The sequence below is a fragment of the Dryas octopetala genome, chromosome 8 (genome assembly GCF_963921425.1).
Source record: "Dryas octopetala chromosome 8, drDryOcto1.1, whole genome shotgun sequence".
Classification (NCBI taxonomy): domain Eukaryota; kingdom Viridiplantae; phylum Streptophyta; class Magnoliopsida; order Rosales; family Rosaceae; genus Dryas; species Dryas octopetala.
Genome location: NC_141373.1, coordinates 11,291,947 through 11,316,965, shown reverse-complemented (window position 1 = coordinate 11,316,965; position 25,019 = coordinate 11,291,947). Strand labels below are relative to the sequence as shown.

General features: G+C 34.6%; 2 protein-coding genes across 6 annotated transcripts; both read right to left on the bottom strand.

Moving 5' to 3' along the window:
- Nucleotides 1-1,043: 1,043 nt before the first annotated feature.
- Nucleotides 1,044-14,854, bottom strand: LOC147277200 (methylmalonate-semialdehyde dehydrogenase [acylating], mitochondrial-like). 5 transcript variants are annotated; one of them, XM_086253577.1, is made up of 21 exons: nucleotides 14,693-14,854; nucleotides 13,026-13,067; nucleotides 12,186-12,758; nucleotides 10,111-10,199; nucleotides 9,857-9,931; nucleotides 9,617-9,778; nucleotides 9,442-9,520; nucleotides 9,197-9,351; nucleotides 7,825-7,888; nucleotides 6,664-6,743; nucleotides 6,280-6,345; nucleotides 5,156-5,206; nucleotides 4,881-5,032; nucleotides 4,060-4,150; nucleotides 3,751-3,831; nucleotides 2,241-2,318; nucleotides 2,054-2,089; nucleotides 1,918-1,961; nucleotides 1,724-1,802; nucleotides 1,424-1,514; nucleotides 1,045-1,280 (listed from the first exon to the last, which is right to left on the bottom strand). In XM_086253577.1, the coding sequence occupies exons 3-21, from the start codon at nucleotides 12,733-12,735 to the stop codon at nucleotides 1,180-1,182; spliced, it is 2,124 nt and encodes a 707-aa protein (XP_086109703.1). In that variant the 5' UTR covers nucleotides 12,736-12,758; nucleotides 13,026-13,067; nucleotides 14,693-14,854; the 3' UTR covers nucleotides 1,045-1,179. The 5 variants fall into 5 exon arrangements, with proteins under 5 accessions (XP_086109707.1, XP_086109703.1, XP_086109704.1 ...); XM_086253578.1 differs by having other exon boundaries at nucleotides 9,857-9,928; XM_086253579.1 differs by lacking the exon at nucleotides 9,617-9,778.
- An 8,253-nt stretch (nucleotides 14,855-23,107) lies between these two features.
- On the bottom strand, nucleotides 23,108-24,714 carry LOC147277199 (zein-binding protein (Protein of unknown function, DUF593)). Its single transcript, XM_086254815.1, has 2 exons — nucleotides 23,525-24,714; nucleotides 23,108-23,485 (listed from the first exon to the last, which is right to left on the bottom strand). Exons 1-2 carry the CDS (start codon nucleotides 24,456-24,458, stop codon nucleotides 23,475-23,477), a joined length of 945 nt encoding a protein of 314 aa, XP_086110941.1. The 5' UTR covers nucleotides 24,459-24,714; the 3' UTR covers nucleotides 23,108-23,474.
- Nucleotides 24,715-25,019: the final 305 nt, after the last annotated feature.

Sequence of the window (25,019 nt, the reverse complement as noted above, 5' to 3'; positions counted from 1 at the left end):
ATAACCTTGGAGAGTTATGTGAAAATATGATATACCTCTGGAGGTATTAGTGTAAATAAAGTCTAAGGTTAAATTTATCATTTGGAGATATTTTTGGACGAAATTTTAACACAAGGGGTTATGTTAAAAAGATTTAAAACCTCAAGGGTCTAGCTGTAATTTTTGAAACCTCAAGAAATGGTTGTGCAATAAAGCCGAAAGGGTATTTAATGAATGGGTGATTGAATTAGTATATGAAAGGGCATTATGTAGATAACATAACAATGAGAGGTAAGAAGAATGTTCGTATTGTAACTATTGATAATTTGATATTTATGTCGTTATCCACAATTTTGTATTGGGTAACTTGGGTTTATTATGTAATTCTAGGATCTTTGCATGAAAGACGTGGCACAATCATGTGCTCTCATCATGTATGATCACAATAAATGGGTGGTTAAAAGTTTGCCGCACCTAGGACTAGTCATCTTAAGAGGAACAAATGTTAATGTGCATGTCAAGATGCATGCATGGTGGACACAAGTAACCAAAGAGGTCTCCAAACCTCCACTTGCCTATAAATAGGAAACCTCAATAAAAAATGAAATACACATTCAGATTTTTCTATACTTTTCTCCTGTATATTCTCTCAATCGCCTCTCTTTGTTTTCACTAATTTTGTAACAATTTCAAAATTTTCAAAATTTAAGGTCTAGGAGAATAGGGTGGATGGGGAAGGTAAGAGGGTGGAAATAACATCTTGAGAGAAGGAGATCCGAACTTGACAACTTTTTAACAAAATGGAGAAAAATATCACTTAATCAATAGTCGAGAAAATAGACAATAAAGAACTTCACATCTTTCTAACAAAATGGAAAAAATATCACTAAACCAATAGACGAGAAAATAGAAAATAAAATACACCGTACAACTAGGTTGGGCGGCTTAACCCCAGTCTTTGACCAACACGAGTAACTGAAGGTAACTTACTATTAACAGCCAAAATTTCAGGGGAGAGGGAGATTTATATTACGGAAAGGTTCATACCATTGTTCATTATAATCAAATACGAGAACGCAGTGGGTTGTGCAAAGAGATTTGACATTAATTAGCTGTTCATACATTTCCTGAATTCATATGGGAAAAGAAAAAAAGAAAGAAAGAGAAATTACAGCAATTGTTGGCTCAACATGATCTCTATTAAGTTGACATTACCAGGGCTGCTCCATCACTGTCAGGTAAATCCTTCCATTGTTGAGTCACAGTCTTAATCTGGGTGTAAAATTGAATTCCAGCTTTGCCTGCAGTTGACAGATCTCTAGCTTGAATTTCAGAAAGATAATAATAACAAAAGAAAAGAAAAGAAAAAAGGTCCCCTAATCCACTCAACATAATTGCCTCTATTGACTGGAAATTAGATAGTTATCAAAGACGAGTAATTTACCATCAAAATTAAGATCACCAGCAAAGGATGGCCTGGAGCTAGTAAACAAGGAACAGGGCAGTGGAACTGAGATAGGAACATTTATGCCAACCTGAACCAAACCCAGTTCATCTCAAACTATAAATAAATTAATCAAATTCAATAAAATATACAACCAATAATTAATAAAGCAAAACATGCACGACCAATATCCAAGACCGTACAAGTTAAAGAGAATTTGACTTTCATTATTTGTCCTAACTCCTATCATATTCTTAGCCTTCAAAGCTAGCTCGGTGACATAATACAACAGAATTTTACCTGGCCAACTTCAATCTCAGTCTGGAATTTTCTTGCAGCCACACCAGATGTGGTAAATATAGAAGCCCCATTGCCATATCTACAATACAAAAAAAAGATATTTTTTGAAAAGAAGACAACAAAGAGATATAAGATTCAAAAGGTACTGGTCCTATAAGGGAATCCAGAGAGAAGAAGCTTTGTAAAAACAATACTTATTTTTGTTGACAATGCTTATGGCCTCTTCAATGCTGTCAACCTGGGCATCAACACAATTACATCTTTTAATACATTTTAAGATGGCTAGACAAACACTTTTCCAATTAAGAAACTAGAGGTATGATTAGCAACCTGCATACAAAGAAGAACTGGGCCAAAAATCTCCTCCTGCAAAATATAAGAGGGGTGTATGATAGTATAATTAATTTTGGAATAGGAGATTGAGAGTAAAGTGAATGTGAAAGTCTTCAACTGAAAAACCATTAGGTATCTGACTTCCATTTTCTAAAACCACATAATATGAAAGAAAATAAAAAACCTCATAGCATTCCATGTCGGTTGTGATATCAGATAAGATGGTGGGACCAATGAAGTTGCCATGCTCAAATCCTGGAACCTAATTGTCATTTACAAATCAACAATTCAATCTTAGAGCAGCCCAGACCCCTAAAATGCACTTGGGAAAAACCAAATTCTTATCTATAATACACAACCAGCAAAGAAAACTGTTACAGAAAAGTAAATGCAAATAGCCAAAAATATAAAATGAAATAGTTATACTTTTAACAACTGATACTTTAAAAATCTGGGGAAAGAAATAGTGATGTAGCATTGACTAAACAGCTACACTCATAGCGAAGAAATAATATAATGTGAATTCAAGCTGTATGAAAGAATATTATAGTCAACTCTTATAAAGGACCTCCTTAAGGTTGGGTCGTGTCATACTCTTCAATGCATACTGATTCTAGTTTAAATTCTGTTAAAAAAATTAAATTTGTATGTCACTTAAATATCCATGTCCTTCCATGTAGGATAGATTAGATCTGTTAGATTTGATATGCTACATATGTGTCCTCAATATTTCATTTTTTTAATTATATAAATATTATGTGTACAAGCAAAGCATTGCTATTTACCATGTAGGTGGCATGATATACAACCATTCACAAGCTTGGTATACTATAAAATCCATAACGTGGCTAGATTAGCAATCTGCCAAAGAGGTGATCACTTCACCCCGGAGACAAATGCCTTTTAGGTAAATGGCGCACGTGGTACACCTTTACCACTAAGGTCATACACCTATGAATTTTTTTTAAGCATCGTTATTCCAAAGACCCATTGTACTCAATTTCCCAAACTCATTTACCCCAAAAATAGATTTTCACATCTGCCGAGCCCTCTACGATTGCCCTTTGGTGGTAGTCCTTCGTCAGCCCTTTCATCGGCAGCATCATCAATTCCCCACTGCTGCTGAGGTACCATCATCCCTTTCATTGGCAGCATCAGAATTATCTTCGGAAAGGCGTTAAGTTCTGTATGCCACTCCCTAATTTTAGTTATATTGTGAGATGGCCTGCCGTGCCTCCATTCAGCAGATTAAGAAGACTTTGGGGGTTGGAGTTTTAAAAGCTTTTTGGTTTGAGTATTGTTTTCTCGAAGGTTTGGGTGGCTTGTTTTGTTTTGATGTTTCTTTGGCTAAGAAAATGTGTTATGAGCCAAAAGGCCTAGTGTAGAATAAGCAATTGAAAAGTAATTCATGTTGTTTTAGTGGTTCTTTTCATCTCCAATGTCGCTATTTCTTTTCCTTTGTGTTAACATTTGGAACTAATTATTATGCTTGAATAATGTCAGTAGTTTTCTCAAGACTTTAATTTTAGAAATTCAATTCCCAGAAGGCTTATGTCTCAACGCCTTGAGACTTACACCTCATCTCACTGATAGTAAATTGCTTCACATTACGCTTTCACCTTTCAAAACATTGAGCACAATAAGATTCCATCGAGTAACATGGTGTGTTATAAGATGGAGAAAAGAAAAATTACCACAATATCTCTACCGTCAAGCACCAGTTTTGCACCATTTTCAACACCTGTTTGGATCAACCTGCATATCTGTTCCTTTCCCTGCAAATAAAAAAGAATACAATATAGTTAGGGACTGATAAATGTGCCAGACGCAAACACAAGAAGCATCTGAAGTTCTCAAAAAGCTTATAATCATGCTCCAAAGTAACGACTCAAAAAAATTTCCACTTATGTAATACAACAGAGAACTATAACATTATTTGTATGCATCTAATAACCTTACAAATTCAATGCTAAACTTGTGAAAGTTATGAATCATGTATCAACCTGCTTGCTAATCACTGGGCCAAGGTCTACATCTGGTTCTGTTCCAGCATTAACCTTAAGTGCTTTGGCACGCTCCACTAGTTTATCTTCCCTGGAAAATGTAATAACAATAACAAAACTCTCTCACACAAAATGTTTTGATATTTATCACTCAGATATAATTTTCATTTTTCCTTAAAAATTTGACAATAATTCCTAAACTCAGAAGATACCGACGCCCAAAGGGATGTCCATAGTATTCTAAATTGAAGCATTGCTTTCCATACACTTGGATGAATTCACAAATGTCAGTCAAAGAGATTAATATCATCACATATTAAAGGCAACAATGTGATGACATTCCCCTACTTCATATAATTGATCATACACTTCTCAATAACCACATCTCCTAAAACGCAAAAACGATGACAATATTGAAGAAGCAACATCCACACGCTACCAGAATCTTGATCAAGGCAAGGTTCTTTTACAGCAAAGTTCAATCATGTGGATTTTATCAATTCACAAAAACATGTGAATACCCTGAAGTTGCTTTTGCATCTACATTACAGGGAGACTATAGAAGCATAGTAGATATTTGTGTGTTCTAATTATGGGGTGCATCTGACCACTATATGAAGGGAAACCCAAGATAACGTAGTGGTCTAGTGTTGATTTGTTCCCCTGTATCTGTATCTCAATGCATATACACAGAAAGGTGAAGTAACTAACAGTATCAGTACGGCTAGGTATACAGTTTTTAACCTTCAATGGATGTAACTCACAAATGCAAGGGTTAAGGAAATCTAGAAACATTGTATAAGGGGTACAAAATGCAATACCATGGTCTTATGCCTCCAACAAAAACAACTGTACTGAGTGCCATGCACTTTTGTCCTGCAGCACCAAAACCAGCAGCAACTAGAGCATTCAAAGTAGCATCCATGCTTGCATCAGGCATAACAACTGCATGATTTTTGGCTCCAACATTGGACTGAATACAATAGTCAACCAGCCAATTTACATTGACTTCAACTACTGCATTGGTAAAAGTGCAACCACATTGCTCATAGTACAAACTGCAGGTTTGTTACCAAAGAAGATGCTTGGAAATTACCTGAATGCGTTTCCCTTTAGCCGATGCTCGTGAATATATGTAAGCACCAGCCTTCACACAATTTTGAAAAGAAAATTAACAAACATGAAAACTAAAGCCTATGTGAAAATGCAAGTAACCAATTCCATGAAAGATGAATCAAGAAAACCTGTAGCCCAAAATAAGACAAACAAGAATTCCGAGATTACAAAAATAAAATAAAAATGTTGCTCAATGCGTATTAGTATTTTTTTTTAAAAGGAACCAAAGAGAACAAGAGTAATTAAAGTTGAGACCAACAATACAAAGAGTATTAAACATTACAATCAAATACTATCAACTCTTCATATAGAGCATGTTGATAGATGTCTAGTTAGGGTACATAATCTAAGGAGAATGACTTCTAATATGTTGGCACATTATCTCACAATATAATAAGCTAGATAGTTAAACATGTTTTTCTTTTAACAGCATTCTACCTTTTAAGCTAGACATTTGTTTTAGCTTCTTAACTACTTTCCAAATCCTCTTTATCTTCACATCTGAAAGGTTATGCAAAATCCACTAAAAAGCTTTCCTCAATTCACTATTGATAAATTCCCCAGCACCAAACCTATTGATGTAGAGGCTACACACTGCAGATAACCCATCTTCAATAACCTTACTTCAGCAAAGAGTATTATAATTTTGATTTCATAGCATAAAACCGCATTGAACCAGTTGGGCCATCGATGGGTCTGCATTACCATTTGCATCTATATTAAGGTTTGGACTTGGGATAAATCCTTCGAATTATTTTTGGAATTGGACTGTCTTCAAACATACTTGGAATCCGGTCAGACAGCCACTGGTTTTAACATGGTCATTTAGTAGTAAAAAGTAACCCCAAATTGAGAGCATTGAGGCTCTGGACCCAGGTCTTCAATAATCAAGTACTCAATCGTAGGATTATACTTTATATACCAGTTTTAATAAAACATATGAAATTTAAAATATGTGTAACTTCTGTATGCTATAAGCTCTACCAAAAAGAAAAAAGGAAAAAGATAATCATAGATGTTTACTAACTTGAACACTTGTGAATTTTCGTATAAAGATTAAAAAACTGCAACTTGTAACAGTAGTTCAATTGAGGAAAAACTTACTGCAATTGGTCCAACAAATGAGATAGCTTTAATATCATCATCATCACAAATAGCATTAAGAATATCCTGCTCCATATCAAAGTTCAGATAATGTAAAAGTTTTCAGAGAAAAAATTGTATATTAATTGCTAAGCAATATTGAAACATAAAAAAAGTTTTTCAATTTCAGTTAAAACTTCTGGAGAAAGACTAGAAAAAAAAAGCGAATAACACAAATGGCACAGACAAAACTGAAGTGGATTCGTTTGAAAACATCCAATTGAAAATGTTGCATGGCTTACTAAAAACTTCAATGAATTTTATCAAATCAGAGAATTGGTGGAATTTCAAATGGATTAATGGACTGAACAAAAAGCTGATAAATGATTCTTAAGGAAACCTTACATTAGTGCCATGAACGATATTTAACACACCATTAGGCAAACCAGCCTCAATTGATAACTCTGCAAGCATCACAGAAGCTCCTGAAAACACACCATAGATATCACTTCTTTTTAAAGCATAAACATATGCATCTGTAGTAAAACAATAAATGGTTGCCAATAAGTCCTGTATTCTATTATAATATATATATATATATATAAAGAAACAATAAATGGTTGCCAATAAGTCCTGTATTCTATTATAAAATATATATGTATATATATATAAAAAAAAAAAAAAAACAAGGCATTAGATTCTAAAGAAAACCTATAATCCAAATTATTTTAGCTGCAGTACTTTAATTCATGAAAATTGAACATCATAGCAAAATGAAGAAAATTGGGGTAAAAGATAAACAAAAACAGGTTGGGAGGAGGGGAGACTATAAAAGGCCCCCTCAATTACTAACCCTGCAAGCAACACAGAAACCCTGAAAACTCCGTAGCATATATCACTTCTTTTCAAAGGATAAACATACACGTGTGTAGTGATGTGAAGAAGAAGCCAACCAGTGTCTTCACCGATGTGGTTAAAACCAGACTGAACCAGTTGATCCAACGGGATTAACCGGTCTGAGTCTGAGCAGCATAACTGAGAACCGGTTTGTTGGCGGTTTTGAACCGGTCAGTTCAACCATGGACCAATCGACCAGTCACGGTTGAACTGGCCAGTTCATTTACTTTATAGGGAACAACAATTTATTAATAATAGAAGAAATTACAAAACAAGGTGGACAAGAAGTCCACCAGGAACACAGAAACTAGAAACCAAACAAAGCCACCTAAACCAAACAACAACTTAGTTCAAAATAGCAGACCAATCAGATAAATCAAACCAAGGGGGACATTGCTAAAATACTTAAGACAATGAGCCCCAAAGGGAAGCAAGAAATTAACTCTTTCCCATAGTGAAATCAGCTCTTCCTCCCTTTATGAAAGATTCTTCACTCATTTCACACCACACAGCCGCCAAAAAAAAAAAGGACAAGTGTTGGAGTTCAAGAAAAAGAAAAAGAAATAATGTATGTATATCATATATAAAATATATTTATATAGAGGAAGGATCAAGGAATAAAAGCTCTAAAATTCAAATATCACATTACTAGGAAGATATGGAAATCACCTGGATCCTTCTCTGATGGCTTTAGAATAAATGTATTGCCACATGTGACTGCAATAGGGAACATCTGCATGTAAAAATAGCATAAACATAAAGAAAACACCTTTTAAAATTAAATTAAGGCTTAATAGCCATTTTGCCGCCTCAACTATGACCCAGGTGTCAAATTTCCCCCAAATTAAAATTCTGGCTAATTAAGCCATCAAACTTTCAAAAATGGGTCAATGTGGGCCAGTTTTTTAAGGATTTCATCTAAATTTCTGTCCAAAAATCGCATGAGGGAAAGATAGAGAATTCAGGCCCAAAGCCTTAGATGGGGCAGACGCAGTTTGACATTACCAAAACATGTCCCCTTTCTAGAAATCCAGGGCATGAAAAGGAACCAAATTTGGTAGAATTATGATGAACCCACAAAACCTATGTAAGGCTTTGGGCATGAATGTCCATTTTGCCCTCACTCGAAGGGCACGTGACATTTTTAGGACAGAAATTTGGATGAAATCCTAGAATATTGGTCCACATTGACCTAGTTTTTAAATTTTGATGGCTTAATTAACCAAATTTTTAAGTTAGGGAGCAATTTGACACTTGGGTCATAATTGAGGAGGAAAATGACTATTAAGCCTTAAATTAAACATTTCTATTTCTTATGTCATTGCAACAAAAAGTCTACGGACAAGCTTAAGATCCTAAATTCTGCATGCATGCAATTCAAATTAAAAATGGCAGTAACTAAATAAGACTCCATCCAGTCACATAGTGGCAACTATTTGTGTTATTTTCACACATGTATTTATTGCTCAATAACTATGTGTCGTGCATTAGTCTCTGTGTCTCACAAGCTTGTAATTGTTACGCATAATGTGTTAGGTTCTGAATTTCTGTGTGTTTGCATTTGCTCAACTCATGTGTTTAAATGCAAGTAGCATAGGGCCCTACACTATACATGGAAAGTAAAGGAATTACTATCTCAAAACAAAAAGTATTGACATACTGTACAACATCAATTGAGCTGAATCAAGGGCATGAAATACTGTCAATTGAGGGATGAATCAAGGGGGAGGTTTAACATAATGGGATTTTCAAGCATAATGTTAAGTTAAAAGAAGAGTATCGAGTACCAAATATCCAAGTATCCAACTAAAGCCTGCACACATGGAGTAGAATAAGAGAATTACTGAAAAAGACAGACATGTCCTTTTACTCAACTGTTGTCTAATTGCCATCCTAACCACAACTTGTTGTCTAGTTTAAAAGCTCATGGATGAAAAACATACGCCATCTCTAATCACCTCATTAAGAAAGTTTCTACTAAAAACCATAGCCCAAAACTAAACAACAAATAAACAAAAAAAATAAAGTATAGCAAGCTTACCCATAATGGGATCATGGCTGGAAAGTCGAAAGGGCAAATCCCAGCACAAACTCCAAGTGGCTCTCTAATGCTGTAGCTATCAACTCCATTAGATACATTGGAAACAAATTCCCCCATCTGCAGAGTTGCCAGTCCACAAGCATGTTCCACCACTTCTGCAAAGGGAAACCGGAAACCAAAGACTTATTGGAGGTAACCATGAGCAAGTGAGCAATTAATAGATTTTTGGAATTTAAAACACTGACCTAGCCCACGTAAGACATCACCATATGCATCCTTCAATGCTTTTCCATGTTCGCTTGTAATGGTCATAGCAAGCTTGTCCTAAGAAAAAAAGAAAATTGTTATAGTTCCCATTAAGAAAAATTCTTTAACCTGAATTCTTTAGCTTGAATTATGTAAATAGCGACAAAGATTTACAATGTCTCTCCGTATAAGCTCTTGGAACTTAAACATAATGCGTTGACGAGTAGTAATAGGCGTATTTCGCCACAATGGAAAAGCACGTTTTGCTGAAAATACTGCAGCTTTGAACTCCTCATTTGTTGTTAAAGGAACTTGAGAAACAACTTGCTGTGTTGCCTACCAAATAAAAGACATGGATACCAAAAACTTGACATTGACAAAATGAATAGAAAATGTTATTCTTTTCAAACTTACTGGGTTCAGTACATCGATGGACACAATTGACTGTGAATCAGCAAATCTACCTCCAATGAGATTGGGAACTCTCTCCTATACATGACAGAAATTTTCAGTGTGAAATCATATAACACCCAATGAAGGGAGAGAGGGAGAGAGAGAGAGAGGATAATGGCAATATTTCTTGATGTAGGTGTATCACAATGTGCTTCCCACAGAAGTAGTCTGGATAAGACTGTTGAGTTGCACTGCATTAATAACATCTAGCTTACCGGGGGGTTGGACTGCCTCCAAGATGGTTCTACAACCGCATTGTTTCTTACAAAAGATTTCTGCGTACTCAAAGACTTGAAGTTTCTAACTGCAACACAAGATACCATCATCCACTGTAAGGAAACTGAATTATTTCTTTTCTCTTGCCTATCTTTTGCAGGAAAGAAACTAAAAGCTTGTGTTCTTAATGATTCTCAAAACTGTTATAGAAACTAATGGTTTAATATTGCCATAACCTACTCATTGAAAAAAGTTATTAACAAGTTCAACCAAGCACTAGTAATTTTTTTTTAACAGAAAAGGTAAGTAATTGAATAGCCAAAAAACAGAACATAACCCTTAAAAGCAACCACTCCAGTCATGTTGAGTGTGGGGATGGCGAGAGCGGTCATTGGCACATGGTACGTTGGATCCATATGGCACCTGCTTAATGCATTGTATAGTGGTGGTTACTTTCATGCATTACTGTTTGAAATTCCTATGCTACAATTAATGTGGCCGGCTGATGGCTGTTAATGTCGGAGGCTAATTTGAGCCATCCCTTGTGGCTATAGAAGGAGGAGGCTTAGACATCATTTCTCATCAACTCATTTGGGACTTCAAGTGAGAAGAAAAGGGAATTGAGAGAGAGAGCTAGAAGGTGTAGGGTGATCTTCAAGGGATTTTGAGAGGGCGTGTACAAATGGGTATCCCATTGGATACAGGGGATTGGATTTGGAATTAAATTTTGAGTAAAGGTTTCTTGTATAAGTTTATTTTCTATCATAGTGAAGGTGAAAACTCTCCATGTACGTTTCCGAACCACGTAAATCTTGGTGCTCTTTTGGTTCTTTTTTCTTGTTTTATGTATTATTTATTATTTTTATCTCCATTGTTGTTAATATTTTTCGTGGCGGCAAGGGGATTTATTCTAACTAAGTACAGTCCTAACCTTTAGCACTTTTGCATAAAGTGGCTGCTTTCAAGAATCAAATCGTTACCCTTACACCAGATCCAATTTCCTATTCAGCCTGGAATTAATGGAAAACAATAGATGAACAAGCTTAGCATCCTTCCGCAATGTAAAGCACTAGCAGATCCAATACTTCTTGGCTGAGCCTACAGCAGCTCCAGATTTCTAAACAGATCTTTCTAATTGACCAGATGGCCTAATGGAAGATACATAATTATAAATCCAACATAAATGGTTGCACTAATCATGCAAGGGACCATGTAGTGGGAGACTGGGGCTACCTATATAGGATGATCGTGGAGATCGGGCATCCTAGTCATTGGCATAGCTGAAACTGACATTTTTTTTTATAAGAAATAAGATTTTATAAAAATTGACAAGGCATATACAAAACAGAGGACAAGATGTCCATTGAATACCAAAGCTAACAACTAACAGAAAAAAATGTGAAGAAAATATTATAATAACATGTACCCCTGCTTATATGCTACAGCAGCCCTCTAACTGAAGAAATAATAATAATAATAAAAATAATAAAATAATAAAACATAAAAAAGATTTCCTAGTTACTAAATAGATCGAATCCCATGAGACCAAAATCTGATTCTATCCCATAAAGCCTCCACCCCCCTCCCCCCTATAACTGTCAAAAATCCTTCGATTTCTTTTATTTTTTTAAGGAAAATAATCCTTCTATTTCTCTAACCTGCACTACCCAAAACAAGGCCATTACACCACACCTCCATAAATCTTTTCCATTTTTCCTCCCCCAAAAGCCTTGTACATAGCATCAAGATTATAGATGAAATTTGACCAGGATCCCATCTCAATGCATACTCCAAATAAGTTGTACACACCAACACAATAATAACTACACAACAACCAGATCATATACAACCCATATGGCATCAACAAACTGATTAAACTACAACCTAAGGAGATATGCTAGCCTTGATTGTAAAGCATGAAGGACCTTGTGTCAACTGTTTCACCAATTATTAGAGGGTTTTTCTTTTACCTTTCTTTTATCTCTTGATAGAGCGAGAGTATTTAAAATTTAACAGTCAATGAAAGACTCTTTATATACTTAATAACACAAAAGCTCAAATTAAGGTCATCTACCTGCCATGTTTCCTTGTCGAAGCTTTGCTTTAACATTATAAACATGCTTTGGAGTCGATAAAAGATCTGGATTGCTTTGTCTTAATCTCTTTAGAATTTGACGAGGTTTTAATCCAGATTCTGTCATCTCTTTAATTAGCAAAACTTCTCTCTCTGAGAAACGACGAGCAGAGGGATGTTCTGAAATGTCCTTCAAGGGTTCATGGTTGTGTGTTCCATTTTTTATAGTAAGTACCCACAAGCCATCATCCTTTTTACCTACAGCTTCAAAAGGACAATTTGTCAGCCGAGAACCTGTTTTTCTCCTGCGGCTATGTTCACTAGAGGACTCATCAGCACGTTTCTGTCTGTTACGATAAACACCTCCTCTGTCACAGCCAAGGATAACCACTCGATCTCTCTTAGACTGCTTGATAGTTACAACATATCCCTGTGATACAGCAAAGTCCCCAACATGTTGAATGAGTTCATCACGATCCACAAAAGTTCCAGGTGGAGGTGGAAGCATCTGTGGCGGGTCATTTAACTCTGTGTAACTCTCAAGGTCCATCCTTAATACTTGGCAGACAAACCCTGCATTCAAACATCCATACAATCATCACTCATGTATCTAATTGTCCCCATATTCAATGTTAAAGTTACAACTTGTCACAGTCCAGGATTCCGTAACAAAACCTGATAGGATCCCTTGAAAAACATAAGAGGCATTATTTTTTCTTTCTTTTTTTAAGAATTTTGGATGCTGGATCTCTATAATGGTCATCCATGCCCCCCTCAGCTCAGATTTTCATAAAAGTAAAGCAAGAAATAAAACTGCAGAAAAAGTAAAATGACACACACCTCATACAACAGCATGAATATTCTCCTCAAAAATCCCATTTCCTGTTGAGAAAGAAAGAAAAAAACAGTGTCAAATTACTCAGGTTCTACTTCTCAATCAGCTTGTTCTCTGACCATCTTATAACTCATGTTGTCCATAATTCACAGATATTAAGAATATCCACTTCACCCAATTATAATTGGTTGATCTATACTTCCAACACACCTGAATTTTTTTCAGGTGTACTTAATTTAATGTCAAATAATATTTTTTTTATAAGAAACATACTTCCATTAAAATAAAAAGGAAAGTTACAATACAGGGGACAAGGAATCCACTGACTAAACAAAGTATAATCTGAAACAAACAACATCAAAAACATTAAAATATAACAGTAAAGAAACAGTAGATTAGTACTGCAGCACTCCAGTCATAAAACAATAGCAAAAGGATAGCCCATAAACTAAAAAGACATCAGCACCCAAAGGGGAGCCCAAAATTGAACCCAAACCCATAACTGCTCCACCTCCTCACCCCTTGCACCCTCAAAGGTCCCATTCCACATCACCCAAAACTGTACAACACCATGACCTCTTTTTCAAAAAGCCTCTCACACAATAAACTCACGCATCATGCTGGGATGTCCTAACTCACACTGGTCTCTCTGAACAATCTCTGTCATAAGGTTAATACAACTGAGCAGTGAAGCAGCAAGTGTCAAGTGATTTGCACTTTCAGCATCATTCACACCAGTGAGGTGAAAGGCACCAAGAAGCTCGTCTCCTTTGAACCATATCACAAGTATTCATCCGCCCATGAGGTATAATCCAAGCTTACACCTTTACCATTGGAGGTACTTTAGCCTTCCAAATTGCATCAGAGGGACCAAAAGGAAAAAGAGAAGAAGCGCCCATCAGTTGCTTTGAATAGGATTTACAAAAGAAGACTCCCAACCACTCCAACTTCTATATTCTTTTCCCCGGTCTAGATGGAACCAACAAAACAGTTTCTACAACAGCCAAACATATTAGAGAGTACTTGCTCGACACACAGTGTAAGGCGCCAAAAACCTGATTCCAGTATTATGCTGATCAATAGATTTATCATTTAGAATTGGTTTCGTTTACAACCGTGTTGCTTTCTGACCATCCATGGGAGAGGGTTCGTTTTTGGGCATCATTATGGGCTTCAGCTTCAGCTTCCTCAGTTTTTTGGGATCTCTCTTTTTCTGCACTACTTTTAAACTGGAATGCAGCTGTTTATTAGTTTCTTCTGCTTTGTGTAATTGCTGTACTTGATATGTAGTTGGTATAGTTAGTGTGCTCGATACTAAACAACGTTTTGCTTCCTATTGCTCGCATAGATACCCGATCATACTCTCTACGACTCAAATAATCCAAGCAGATGAAAAGAAACGCATACATGATGCCCTTTGTGCACCCAATTTAAGCCAAATGCATCAAAACCTTACATTCGCTTACTTAGGAACAAAAAAAAAAATCAAAAACCTTGAAAACCCACAGAAAGGATTAAATTTAGAGCCCAAAAAGAATTAAATTTCAAACAACATAAGCCGTCCGTTATTAAACAACTAAACTGATATCCAACGTATGGATTTTCTTAAGCTTTTTCTCAGTGTTTCTCGGGAAACAAACAGAAGTTAGAACTGAAGGGAAAGAAAACTCACCGGCGAATAGACAGTGGCGGACGTCCGGCGAAGCTAGGGCTTTTGGTTCTTCGTCATTTACTCAGAGTCGCTGTGATAATCGAACTCAACCCGTTTGTAGAATGGGTCGGACCTTGCGATGGGTTTGGTGTGTCTCGGTGAAAAAGGTTTTAGTTTGGCGGGGTGACAATGAATTGTATCAGACATAAAAAATGGGACGTTAATATATATATAGAGCAGCAAGTGAGCAACAAAAAGAAATTAGGAGACTATAACAAAAACAAAAAAGTTAATGATTTATAAGTACATATTTAACTTTCTATTGTTATATTAAGCCACATAATGTGATTTTTTTTGTTAAGTAGGTCCACTCATAATTGACTAATTGTGTTTCTATTTAAAATGTCTGCAATATAAGTTTACAGTGGTCACATTTTCAACAAGCGTTTGAACCTTCATTACATTACCATCATCCGTCAATGACAACCACAACACAACAGTAACGAACTTGTTTGTTATTTGTTTGGGTTAAATACAAAAATGGTACACGAACTTTACAGTGAATATCAATTTGATCCACTAACTATAAAAAGTGTCAATTTGGTCCATGAATTTTTCAAGTTGTATCAAACCAGTACAAATGTTAATTTTCATCAAAAAATTAACAGAATTGATCACATGAAAATGTGATGAACGGACTAAAATACCTTTGAAAATGTGGTCACTTGCTGTGCACATGACCAGTTTTCGTTAAATTTTTCAATAGAAGTTAATGTTTGTACTGCTTTTGTACAACTTGAAAAATTCGTGGATCAAATTGACACTTTTTATAGTTAGTGGACCAAATTGAAATTTACTGTAAAGTTCGTGGACCATTTTTGTATTTAACCCTATTTGTTTTAGATTGTTTTCTTTCTTGAACTTGTTTGTATTACTTTTTTGTAGTTGTATATTAACATTCCACAAGTAATATGTAAAGAAAAATCACGTGAATGACTTTTTTTTTTTTTTAATGTGGATTGTTATTAATGGATGGACAATAGCAGACAACCGTGTTATAGACAAGCGTTTGAACTTTGAAGTTTCGATGTTGAGCGTTTAAAGTTTTGTCTTCGAACATTCGAAGTTTCGGTGTTGAGTGTTTAAATGTTTCAACTTAAATGTGTGTAGCTTTTTTTTTTTGTCAAAAAATGTATGTAGCTAAACAATGTTTTGTGTGCATTTATTGATTTGAACTTCTTAAAAAACACGCACACAAAATTACGCTCACATCCTACTTATTTAGCTACAAATTCGGATTAAAACTTTATGGTATTTTTTTTCCAACTCAAGTCCTTTGACTTTAAGCCACCTCAGCAATTTATGTCGACATGTCATCATTTTTAATAAAGACATTTTGCAATACCTGAATTGTCTTTGGGGTGATATTGATGGAGAGTTTTTTAATTAGTTGATTACATCTTCCCAAATATTTAGCTATTTAATTTAAGTTGTTTTAGACAATTAGCTAATAATTATATATCAATTGGAATTTTGAATACAAATTGCATTTTTTTAAGCTTCAAAGCCTTCAGCAAAATCAAACAAATGCAGTGATCATTCTACCACAGAAGGCCGACACCCAGCACTAGGGTTGGGCACCAAAATTGGAAACCGAAAACCAATCTGATTCCATCCCATTTCGTGTCAATTTTGTGCCGAAAAATGATACCGGCCAATATCTCGTACCGTACCAAAGCTCAATGGGATAAGAGTGGTTTCCACTTCTCAATCCCACTTGATCCTGTACCATACCGATCATATTTAATTTAATTTTTTTCTTTTTTTATTAAGTATGAAAAAAAATTATATATATTCTTTTGGACTTTATATAATAATTAATAAAATTAAATATATTTTATATATCATTCCTTTGGACTTTAACATATTATTTTAGGTCTTTATTTAAATATTATCATTGCAAAAAAGTCTAAAAATATTACTAGTTTATATTTTATAAAAATATTACTAAAAGTCCAAAACTATAATTTATAGTTTATATACTAAAATTATTATAGTATAGGGTTAATTTTTATGGTTTATAAGTTTATATACTAAAATTATTATTGTTTAAGGTATAAGGTTTTGGACTTTATGGTTTAGGCCCTTAAGGTATAAGGTTAATTATGGTGTAGAATACCAATTATAGTTTATGGGTATAAGGTTATGGTGAGTAATATCAACTCAAGGATAGTATATAGTTTATAATACTATAATTTATATATATAACATATAACATATACTATAGTTATCAACACCAACAAAAAAAAATCAATTATATATAACCCTATACAGTAACCTCTATTAAATACCCTATACACTATAAACTATACCCTAAACTCTATTAAATACTTTTAGAGTTAAGTATATTTTTAGGGTTTAGGGTATAAATTTTGGGTTTATGGTATATGTACATACCCACATAATGGTATAACATTTTTAAGTGGTTTAGGTAAATTTCATAAATTATGGGATTTGAATCCTTTAAACTGTAAGATTTAACTGATCGATTCATATAACTTCTTTTAGTAATGGCAAAAAAAATTTATTCTTTTAGTTCTTTGTGTTTAATAGTTTAATGTTGAATATGAGATGTTTGATGAAATGTCAGTTAGTGATTTCATGTATTACCTCCCGCCAAATGCTTTCATCCCCACCAAATTCTGTATCATTTTCTTCCAAGTGATACAGAATTTGGCGGGGATGGAAGCATTTGGCCGGAGGAGAAGGTGGTTTGCAATGCTGGGTTAGGGCCGGGGGATCAAATTTGGACATGAAATCACCATTTTGCCGTTACATTTAATGTCTGTTTGTGATATTTTGACGAAATGGACCATATGGGTAAATGTCAGTTAGTTTGTGAATCAAAATGGCAAAAAAACAAAAATTGAGGGCCAAAACGAGACAAAGTGAATAATAAGTGGACTATTTGCAATTACCTCTATAAATAAAGGGTAATATTTCTACAGTGCCCAATTTGGAAATATATCCAATTAGTGACGTTACGGCATTTAATTACCAAACTTTTGCCTCTTATTTAAAGGTTCCTTCGCCAACACAAGGACCATACCTACTCTCATTTTCCCTTTGTGTCAAAGAAGAGTCCTTTATTCTATTTATTTTCATTGTTGTTTAGTTCGTCTTTTACAATGGCCCCTCATGAATTTACAGCAAAAAAATCATGAATGCCAAAACAAACTAAGGACCGCCAAAAGATTGAAATGAAGATGACAGATGAAGATCATGAATATTGCCAGTTCACTGCCTTTTACAAAAGAGTGATATGGCAATTTAAAGGTCAGTAAACTACAGTGATCATTTTATAATAGTGTATAGTATATTAATATGATTTTGTTACTCTCTTACATGGTTTTGTTTAATATTAGGCATATTTTGGATAGAAAAATTTAGTAGTAGATCGATGCACCTAATTCATTTTTTTATATTTAGATTCACTCTGAAATTAATTTATAATAAATAAAAAATTTGTTATGTTCTATGCCATATCGGCTCGTATGAAAACATTTGGATGATGGTTTGTGCCCCTACAATGATCATATTATTCATAAGGTATTTACTTAGTGAACTTCTAACCCAATGGGTGCATCTAAATATAATGCATCAAGCCCATTGTTAATGTTTTATTGGGTGTGGTATAAGGACTAAATTATCTGGTTATTTTTTTCTTTTTTAAAACAAAGAATTAATTTCAAATCACTTAACCAATCATATAGCCCATAACTGTCTTGGGCTATATCCTCGGTCGTTATACATTACAAGACATATGCAAGGAAATGCTATGCCAAATACCGAACGAGGTAAGTAATGGGCATCTTTCCTTTTTCTCCTATGGTTTTAATTTGATACCTAAAACTTAATATGCAAAACATGTTTAAGGATATTGGGATACAAATAAGAATTAATTACTATAGGGTGCATGTTATGCATCTTATTTAATCTCTAGTGCACCAATTAATTTTATTTAACAATAAAGTAACTATCAATTGCATTAGAGGAGCGGATGCCAGCTGGCTTATTTTGAAATATGGTCCATTGTCATTTTATTTCCTATTTTTTGTCTTTCTCTTTCCTCTTCTCTCTCTTTCTCCCCACTATGTCTCTCTTCATCGTCTTCTTGTTCTTCTTCTTCGTAGATCTGAAACTTTTTTTTTTGTCAAAAGATCTAGAACTCAAATCTAGAAAAATATTGAAATTATGAACTGAAATTTCAAAATGAAAATGCAAATTGAAACTACGACTTTTTGAGTTTGTTAACTGTGTCAGACAACTAAAACTGTGATTTTATAAAAATGTTCTCCATAACTGAAACTGCTGTGAAAACTAAAACTACAGGTGAAAAACTTTTTACGGTTAAATTTGTTTGCATAGTGCTGAAGCTATTTTGGGTTGTAGGTGAGTTTATGTTATTTGAAAATTAAATTTGTGGTTCTGGATGGGTTGATGTTACTTGGAAATTAAAATTATGGTTGTTTGTGGGTTAATGTTACCTTAAAATTAAATTTGTGAGATTGAGTGTTTTTGGTTTTTTTGGTTAACTTTTTGGGTTGTGAGTACCTTAAAGTTAATGGCCGGACTCTATAAATAATTAACCATATATATGATTCTATGTCTCTTCCTTATATGTAAAGAAATTTGGGAGACTATTATATATCTGATGAGATTTGGTTTTAATTTCTTGTCCTATTTTAATATGTGCAAATTAATTAAGCTTTGTAACTAATTAGCATTTCAATTTTAGGAAAGAATGCTCAATTTCTAAATATTCCTCACCAATCACCATGGTAAATTGTAAAAAGAGATATGCATATGACATAATAATTATTTATGACAACATATGACAAACTGAAAATTTAAAGTACCAACCCAAAAAATTCTTGCAGAATATATAAAGAGTGTAAAATACATGTAAGCATGCAAAGGACAAATTAAGAAGATAGTTTTATATATATGGTCAATAGCATTTAATTAAATACCTATTTGCTTGTTTTTCCTCTATATATAAACTCATCAAGCAGGCCTAATTCATTGCAAGCCAATTTACCAAGAAAACTCTCATTTCCTTTTCCATTTCAGATAAAGAAAAAAAGAGAGAAACACTTCAGCCATGGAGGTCAAGAAAACAAGAGGCAGACAGAACGTGGAGGAGATGATGAAAAATAAAGATGATCTTCTCGTCACGTTCTCAAAGCATTGATCGATCAGAAATATTTTAAGAACAATATGGACAACACCATGATCGGCCATGTCTTCCCTCCTAGTTATTATGGTTATGGGTGTGGTCAGTTTTAGAAAATTTGTGCTAGCTAGATTAAGAATTTTTCAATTTTAAGATGGATGTAGCATGAGTGGGCTAGTTTTATAATTCAATTGTTGCTAAGCATGAATTCAAGTGCTTGTCACAATTAACTTATTCGATCACAAGAATATTATTTTCTTTTAGGATCCTAAGTTTAGAGTTAACAATTTAATATTGATAATTTCCAGTAACACACGAGATGCTGAATTCATTTCCATTTCCGTACAATTGAAATGTGTACAAAAAAAGTAGTTTACAAAAAGGACTAATTACAGTTTACCGCCCGGACTATAGTGGCAATTTCACCTTGGCACATAAAAATTAAAACTTGACAATTTAGTACGTACATAAAGTTTTCTCCGTCTCACAATGTCATATTTCCATTACAACTTTTAATTAATTTTTCCTTTTTTGTGCTTATGTGGTGTTAGGCCCCCATTTTTATGACAATTAAGCCACGCGAAAAAGAAAAGTAAAATATTTTTTGGAAAAATGCCAGCTAGCTTGGGAGCTATTACAAAAATGAAAATGAAATAAAAAAATTAGAAACAAAAGCAAAGAAATGTATGTAAACAATTAAAATAAATAATTTTTTGGTCTAATAGATGACATTCAATCTTTCCTTTTTAATTAAGAGAAAAAATCATAAATTCAAAACTCATGAACAACAGTTAATAGATAAAAAAAGAGTGATGCTATTTGCACGCCCTTAAAATTTAATTTATGAATTTACCTAATTGACACAAAAGGAAAAGACATTAAAGGACAACTCTTACAAACCCCATCAACCCTTCACTTGACCCACACCTCCCTCTCCCTAGCTCCGTCGAATCCTGGTTGTTCGGTGGCTGTTTGTCGAACAAAACTAACCGTTTCGGCAGACCAGTGTCGAATGGTCTGTGACGGGGAGGTGGTGCTGCGGGGAGGAGAGAGAGAGAGAGGAGGGTGGTGCAGGGAGGGAGGGAAGAAGGTGGTCAGGTGAGGGGGGGAGGGGCTGGGTGGGTCGGGTAAAAGAGGGAGAGAGGGAGGTGGTCCGGTGAGAAGGGGGAGGGGGTGTGTTTTTTTTTTTTTGTCTGAGTTAGTCTGGTGAGGGAGGGGGAGGGAGCTGGGTGGGTTAGGTGAAGGGGGTGTGTTTTTTTTTTTTTTTTGTCTTAGTTGATGAGATGTGTTGGGTGATGAGTTGTGGTGAGAAATTTTGTGAAATAGATAAAATAGAGAGATTATAGTAATTGGAAGGGGTGTATATATGAGAAAATTCAATTGTGAGAGAAGTGTGGGGGTGTGAAATGAGAAAAAGTGAGAAAATAGTATGCGAAAAAAAAAAAGTATACAAATAACAGCACTCTAAAAAAAATCAAAATCTCTAGTCTAGAATTAAAAAAAAACAAAACAAATCCTTCATCCACATCAATCTTCCCCACCCCTTCCTCGTCTCTTTCTGTTGCCTCTACCTCTCCCTTCCTCCCTCATCTCTTCCCGTCAGCCTCACCCACTCTGTGGACGACTCTCTCCCTGACCACAACCTCTCCAATTTATTAAGATATATGTCTCTATTTTATTATTTTCATAGTTAACAACAATGAATACCAATATTGTCTCTTTCAAATCAAATCACAGACAAAGTTTTAAAATTTGAAATTTTATCACTTTCAAATTCCCAAAAACTTTTATCAAAATTGTTAAAATTATCAAGATACATATGTGTCTTCATTTTTTCATTTTTCTCAACAATATATATTAAAAGTGTAAATGTGATACAATAGTCTGACTTTATTTTCCCTGTATTACATATAAGCATTTTATAGTGTAATGTAATAGTGTCAAGATAGGCGATATATATGCATTTGAAAACAAACTATGATAATTAAGAACTTAATTAGTACTATATGCACACCAATTTATATTGTGAAAAGTTAATTAGATAGAAAAACGTTACTAACCATTTCTATTGTAAAAAATATTATCAATATATGCATACATGATCAAATAAGCTTCAACAAATAAACGCACGCACGACCGCGCATGCAGGTATATATGCTAGTCCTGTAAAATGAAAGGCTGAATCTAAATACAACTTGCCATAAATAATCAAATAAAAGGTAACCATTATTGACTATTGAGATATTCTCAGGCCATAGAGTGGGGGAGGGAGAACTTATTTCAACTCTCCTTTTTCTTTGGCATTTGTTCTTAAAAGGCATTTCATTTCCATGAGAATAAAAAGTAAAAACCAATAAATTAGAAAGATCCTTTTTTTTTTTTTTACCATTAATCACTAATAATTAAAATTGTGTTTTAATTAGTACTCCAGAGTCCAGATTATTCACTTATGCATAATTATAGGTGGATATATACTTAATACTTCATAACACAACCAGAATTCGATGTGCATTTGCAAATGGAAATTGTGCCTCATATTGGAGAATATGGCATTCAACAACAACACACAGAATTAATAACAATAACCATGATAGAGCTTCCTTAATTTCCTTGATTAAAGCACAAAACCAAAAGACTCATACATGTATAGTAAAATTAGGGATCCTAAATTGAGACCCTTAAATGTGGTCCCATTATCCATTAGGACCATTACAACAGCAGACAGAACCAAAACATAGAATTAAGAATGATTAATGCACAGCATTCTTAAGAGGATTCATCATTAGAACTGGATGTGAATACATAATCTCCCAAATAATCAAGACAAATCTACATAAGAAAGAGTGCATTGCATATATAGCACCTACATCAATTTGCAGGATTAAGGACGATGAGTTCATTTATAGTACGGAGATCGTATGATATACACACAGATCTAACAATTCTCAATTTTTTTTAACTAGGCCCAAATCTATATCTTTATATGAAAAAGTGAATCCATCTCAATTCAAAAATTTAAAATATGTTTGTACCAAAAAAAATTTCTAGGGTTACATGAAATTTTTTTTTTTTTTTAGCCACTTAGGGTTACATGAATAAAGATAGAGAAATACTAATTTTTAATTTGACAACGTTAATCGATCATATGTCGTGACTGATAACATGTACACTTATTACATTAATTATTATAGTCAGCTGCTAATGAATTCAACAACAACCACGTCATACAGTCAGTTAATTGGGTTGAAAATATGATCCCTCTACCATTATTCATAAAGAACAAGCTGCATTATATTATGTTCATAAAAGATGCAATATGTTCTTGAACACATGGAATAAAACAAAGAAACAAATATGAGGCTGCCCTGCAATTTCTTATCTCAAACTCAAATCCATGAATGACTGGCTGTATTTTGCTCAACCTAAATGAAATGAGGCTGCCCTGCAATTTCTTATCTCAAACTCAAATCCATGAATGACTGGCTGTATTTTGCTCAACCTAAATGAATAGAAAAGTTAGCTAAGCTATGAGAATGCATTATTCAATTTATATATATGTTCAAGAACTTATAATACCCTCATGGCCAAAAAAAAAAAAAAAAGAACTTATAATACCCAGGGATCCACATCAAGCACATCACCTAGGCCATCTTCGATGGAGGAGTTGAATAGGTTCATACTTGCATCACCTTCTTCAGATTGACCCCTTTCAATACCATTGAGATGCTGCAACTTTTTCCTGCACAGTCTCAGTTGCTCTTCCAATAGATCCCTCTCAGATTCATGTTTAATTACAAGCCACTGCATTGATTGAATCACTGCTTCATCATATTGGTTCTTCTGCTCGGCCATTCGACGGTACTGATTGGCTTGGATTTCAATAGAACTCTTCTCATTCTGAAGCCTCAAGATCATGGCCATTGCTTCCTCTGCTGCAGATGCAGCAGCCATCCTCTCCTTCTCGAGCTCTGCACGAGCCTGGCTCGCCCATCGCCGCTCCTTCTTTACCAATTTCCTCAATGCCAGAACATCAAATTCTTCATCCTCATTGTAACAAACACTTCCATCATCATCACTATTATCATCATCATCACCATCATCATTACCATCATTTTTTTCTTCTGCAACATTTGCCTTCACATTCTTGCTCAACATTAAACCATCTGCATTTGGTGATTGTATATTCTCCAAAGATTTCACCTTTGGAGCACATACCTCACCAAAACCACATTTTGAACAAAACCCATTTCTCAATTCACTTGCTTTCCCTCTAAAATCGCACAAAAATTCCATCAAACACTTGGAATAAAAACGTACTTGCAAAACCTTCAACCCCAAACCAAACACAAAAAGCAACCCCAATAGAAAATATGGTGAGAACCAGCCAAATACCAAGAACCGGCATCCAAACTCACTTTTATAACTCAAAGACTTGATACATGGCGCAAAATCCATGCCCAAAAACCCCAGAAAAATCTGCAGAACCCACTCGAACGACTCAAGAACAGAGCAATGAACACCCAACAAGCCAGAACGACCCAAAATCTGCATCTGGGTCTATCACCGATCCCAACACTCTCCAATTCAATCTAACCCTTATACACTCATACCTCCAATATATGCAAAACAAGGACCTTCCAATAATCCAATTGGGTTTTTGCCTTTACTTTCCATATACAAAGATAACATTGAAAGTTTAGAACCATTAATTAACCTTCCATAGTAGAGTAAGCAAGAAAGAGACTTACAGAGTATGTGACACTAGCACTGAGAAAGAGAGCTAGAGTTGAGAAAATTGGGAATTGAGAATTAAACAGAAAACTAGGAGGCGAGTAATCAAAGGCAGGGGCTATATATAGTTTATAGAGAGGGTGACAGATGAGACCAATATGGGGCTGTCTCTATATGTCACATGCCACAATAATATTAATATATACTGGTACGTTTTCATCTATTACAGAAGAGACCGTTGGTGCGTTACGATCTTGTGGCAGTCTCGTAAATAAGGAGAAAATCAGGGGCGTTTCTGTTGTATTGTGTGTGGTCCAGTATCTGCCCAACGGTTGTCTAAAACCTGCAGAATGGTCAAACACACCAATTAATCACAGCCGT

Bases quoted from the DNA above. Each gene is read 5' to 3' on its own strand.
- LOC147277200 (XM_086253577.1), bottom strand. From the start codon at position 12,735: ATGGACCTTGAGAGTTACACAGAGTTAAATGACCCGCCACAGATGCTT. The intron at 6,744-7,824 runs GTGATTTCCATA...GTGTGTTTTCAG, and splicing joins GCCATCAGAGAAGGATCCAG to GAGCTTCTGTGATGCTTGCA. The intron at 1,962-2,053 runs GTTGCTAATCAT...GTTGATGCCCAG, and splicing joins CAGTTCTTCTTTGTATGCAG to GTTGACAGCATTGAAGAGGC.
- LOC147277199 (XM_086254815.1), bottom strand. From the start codon at position 24,458: ATGCAGATTTTGGGTCGTTCTGGCTTGTTGGGTGTTCATTGCTCTGTT.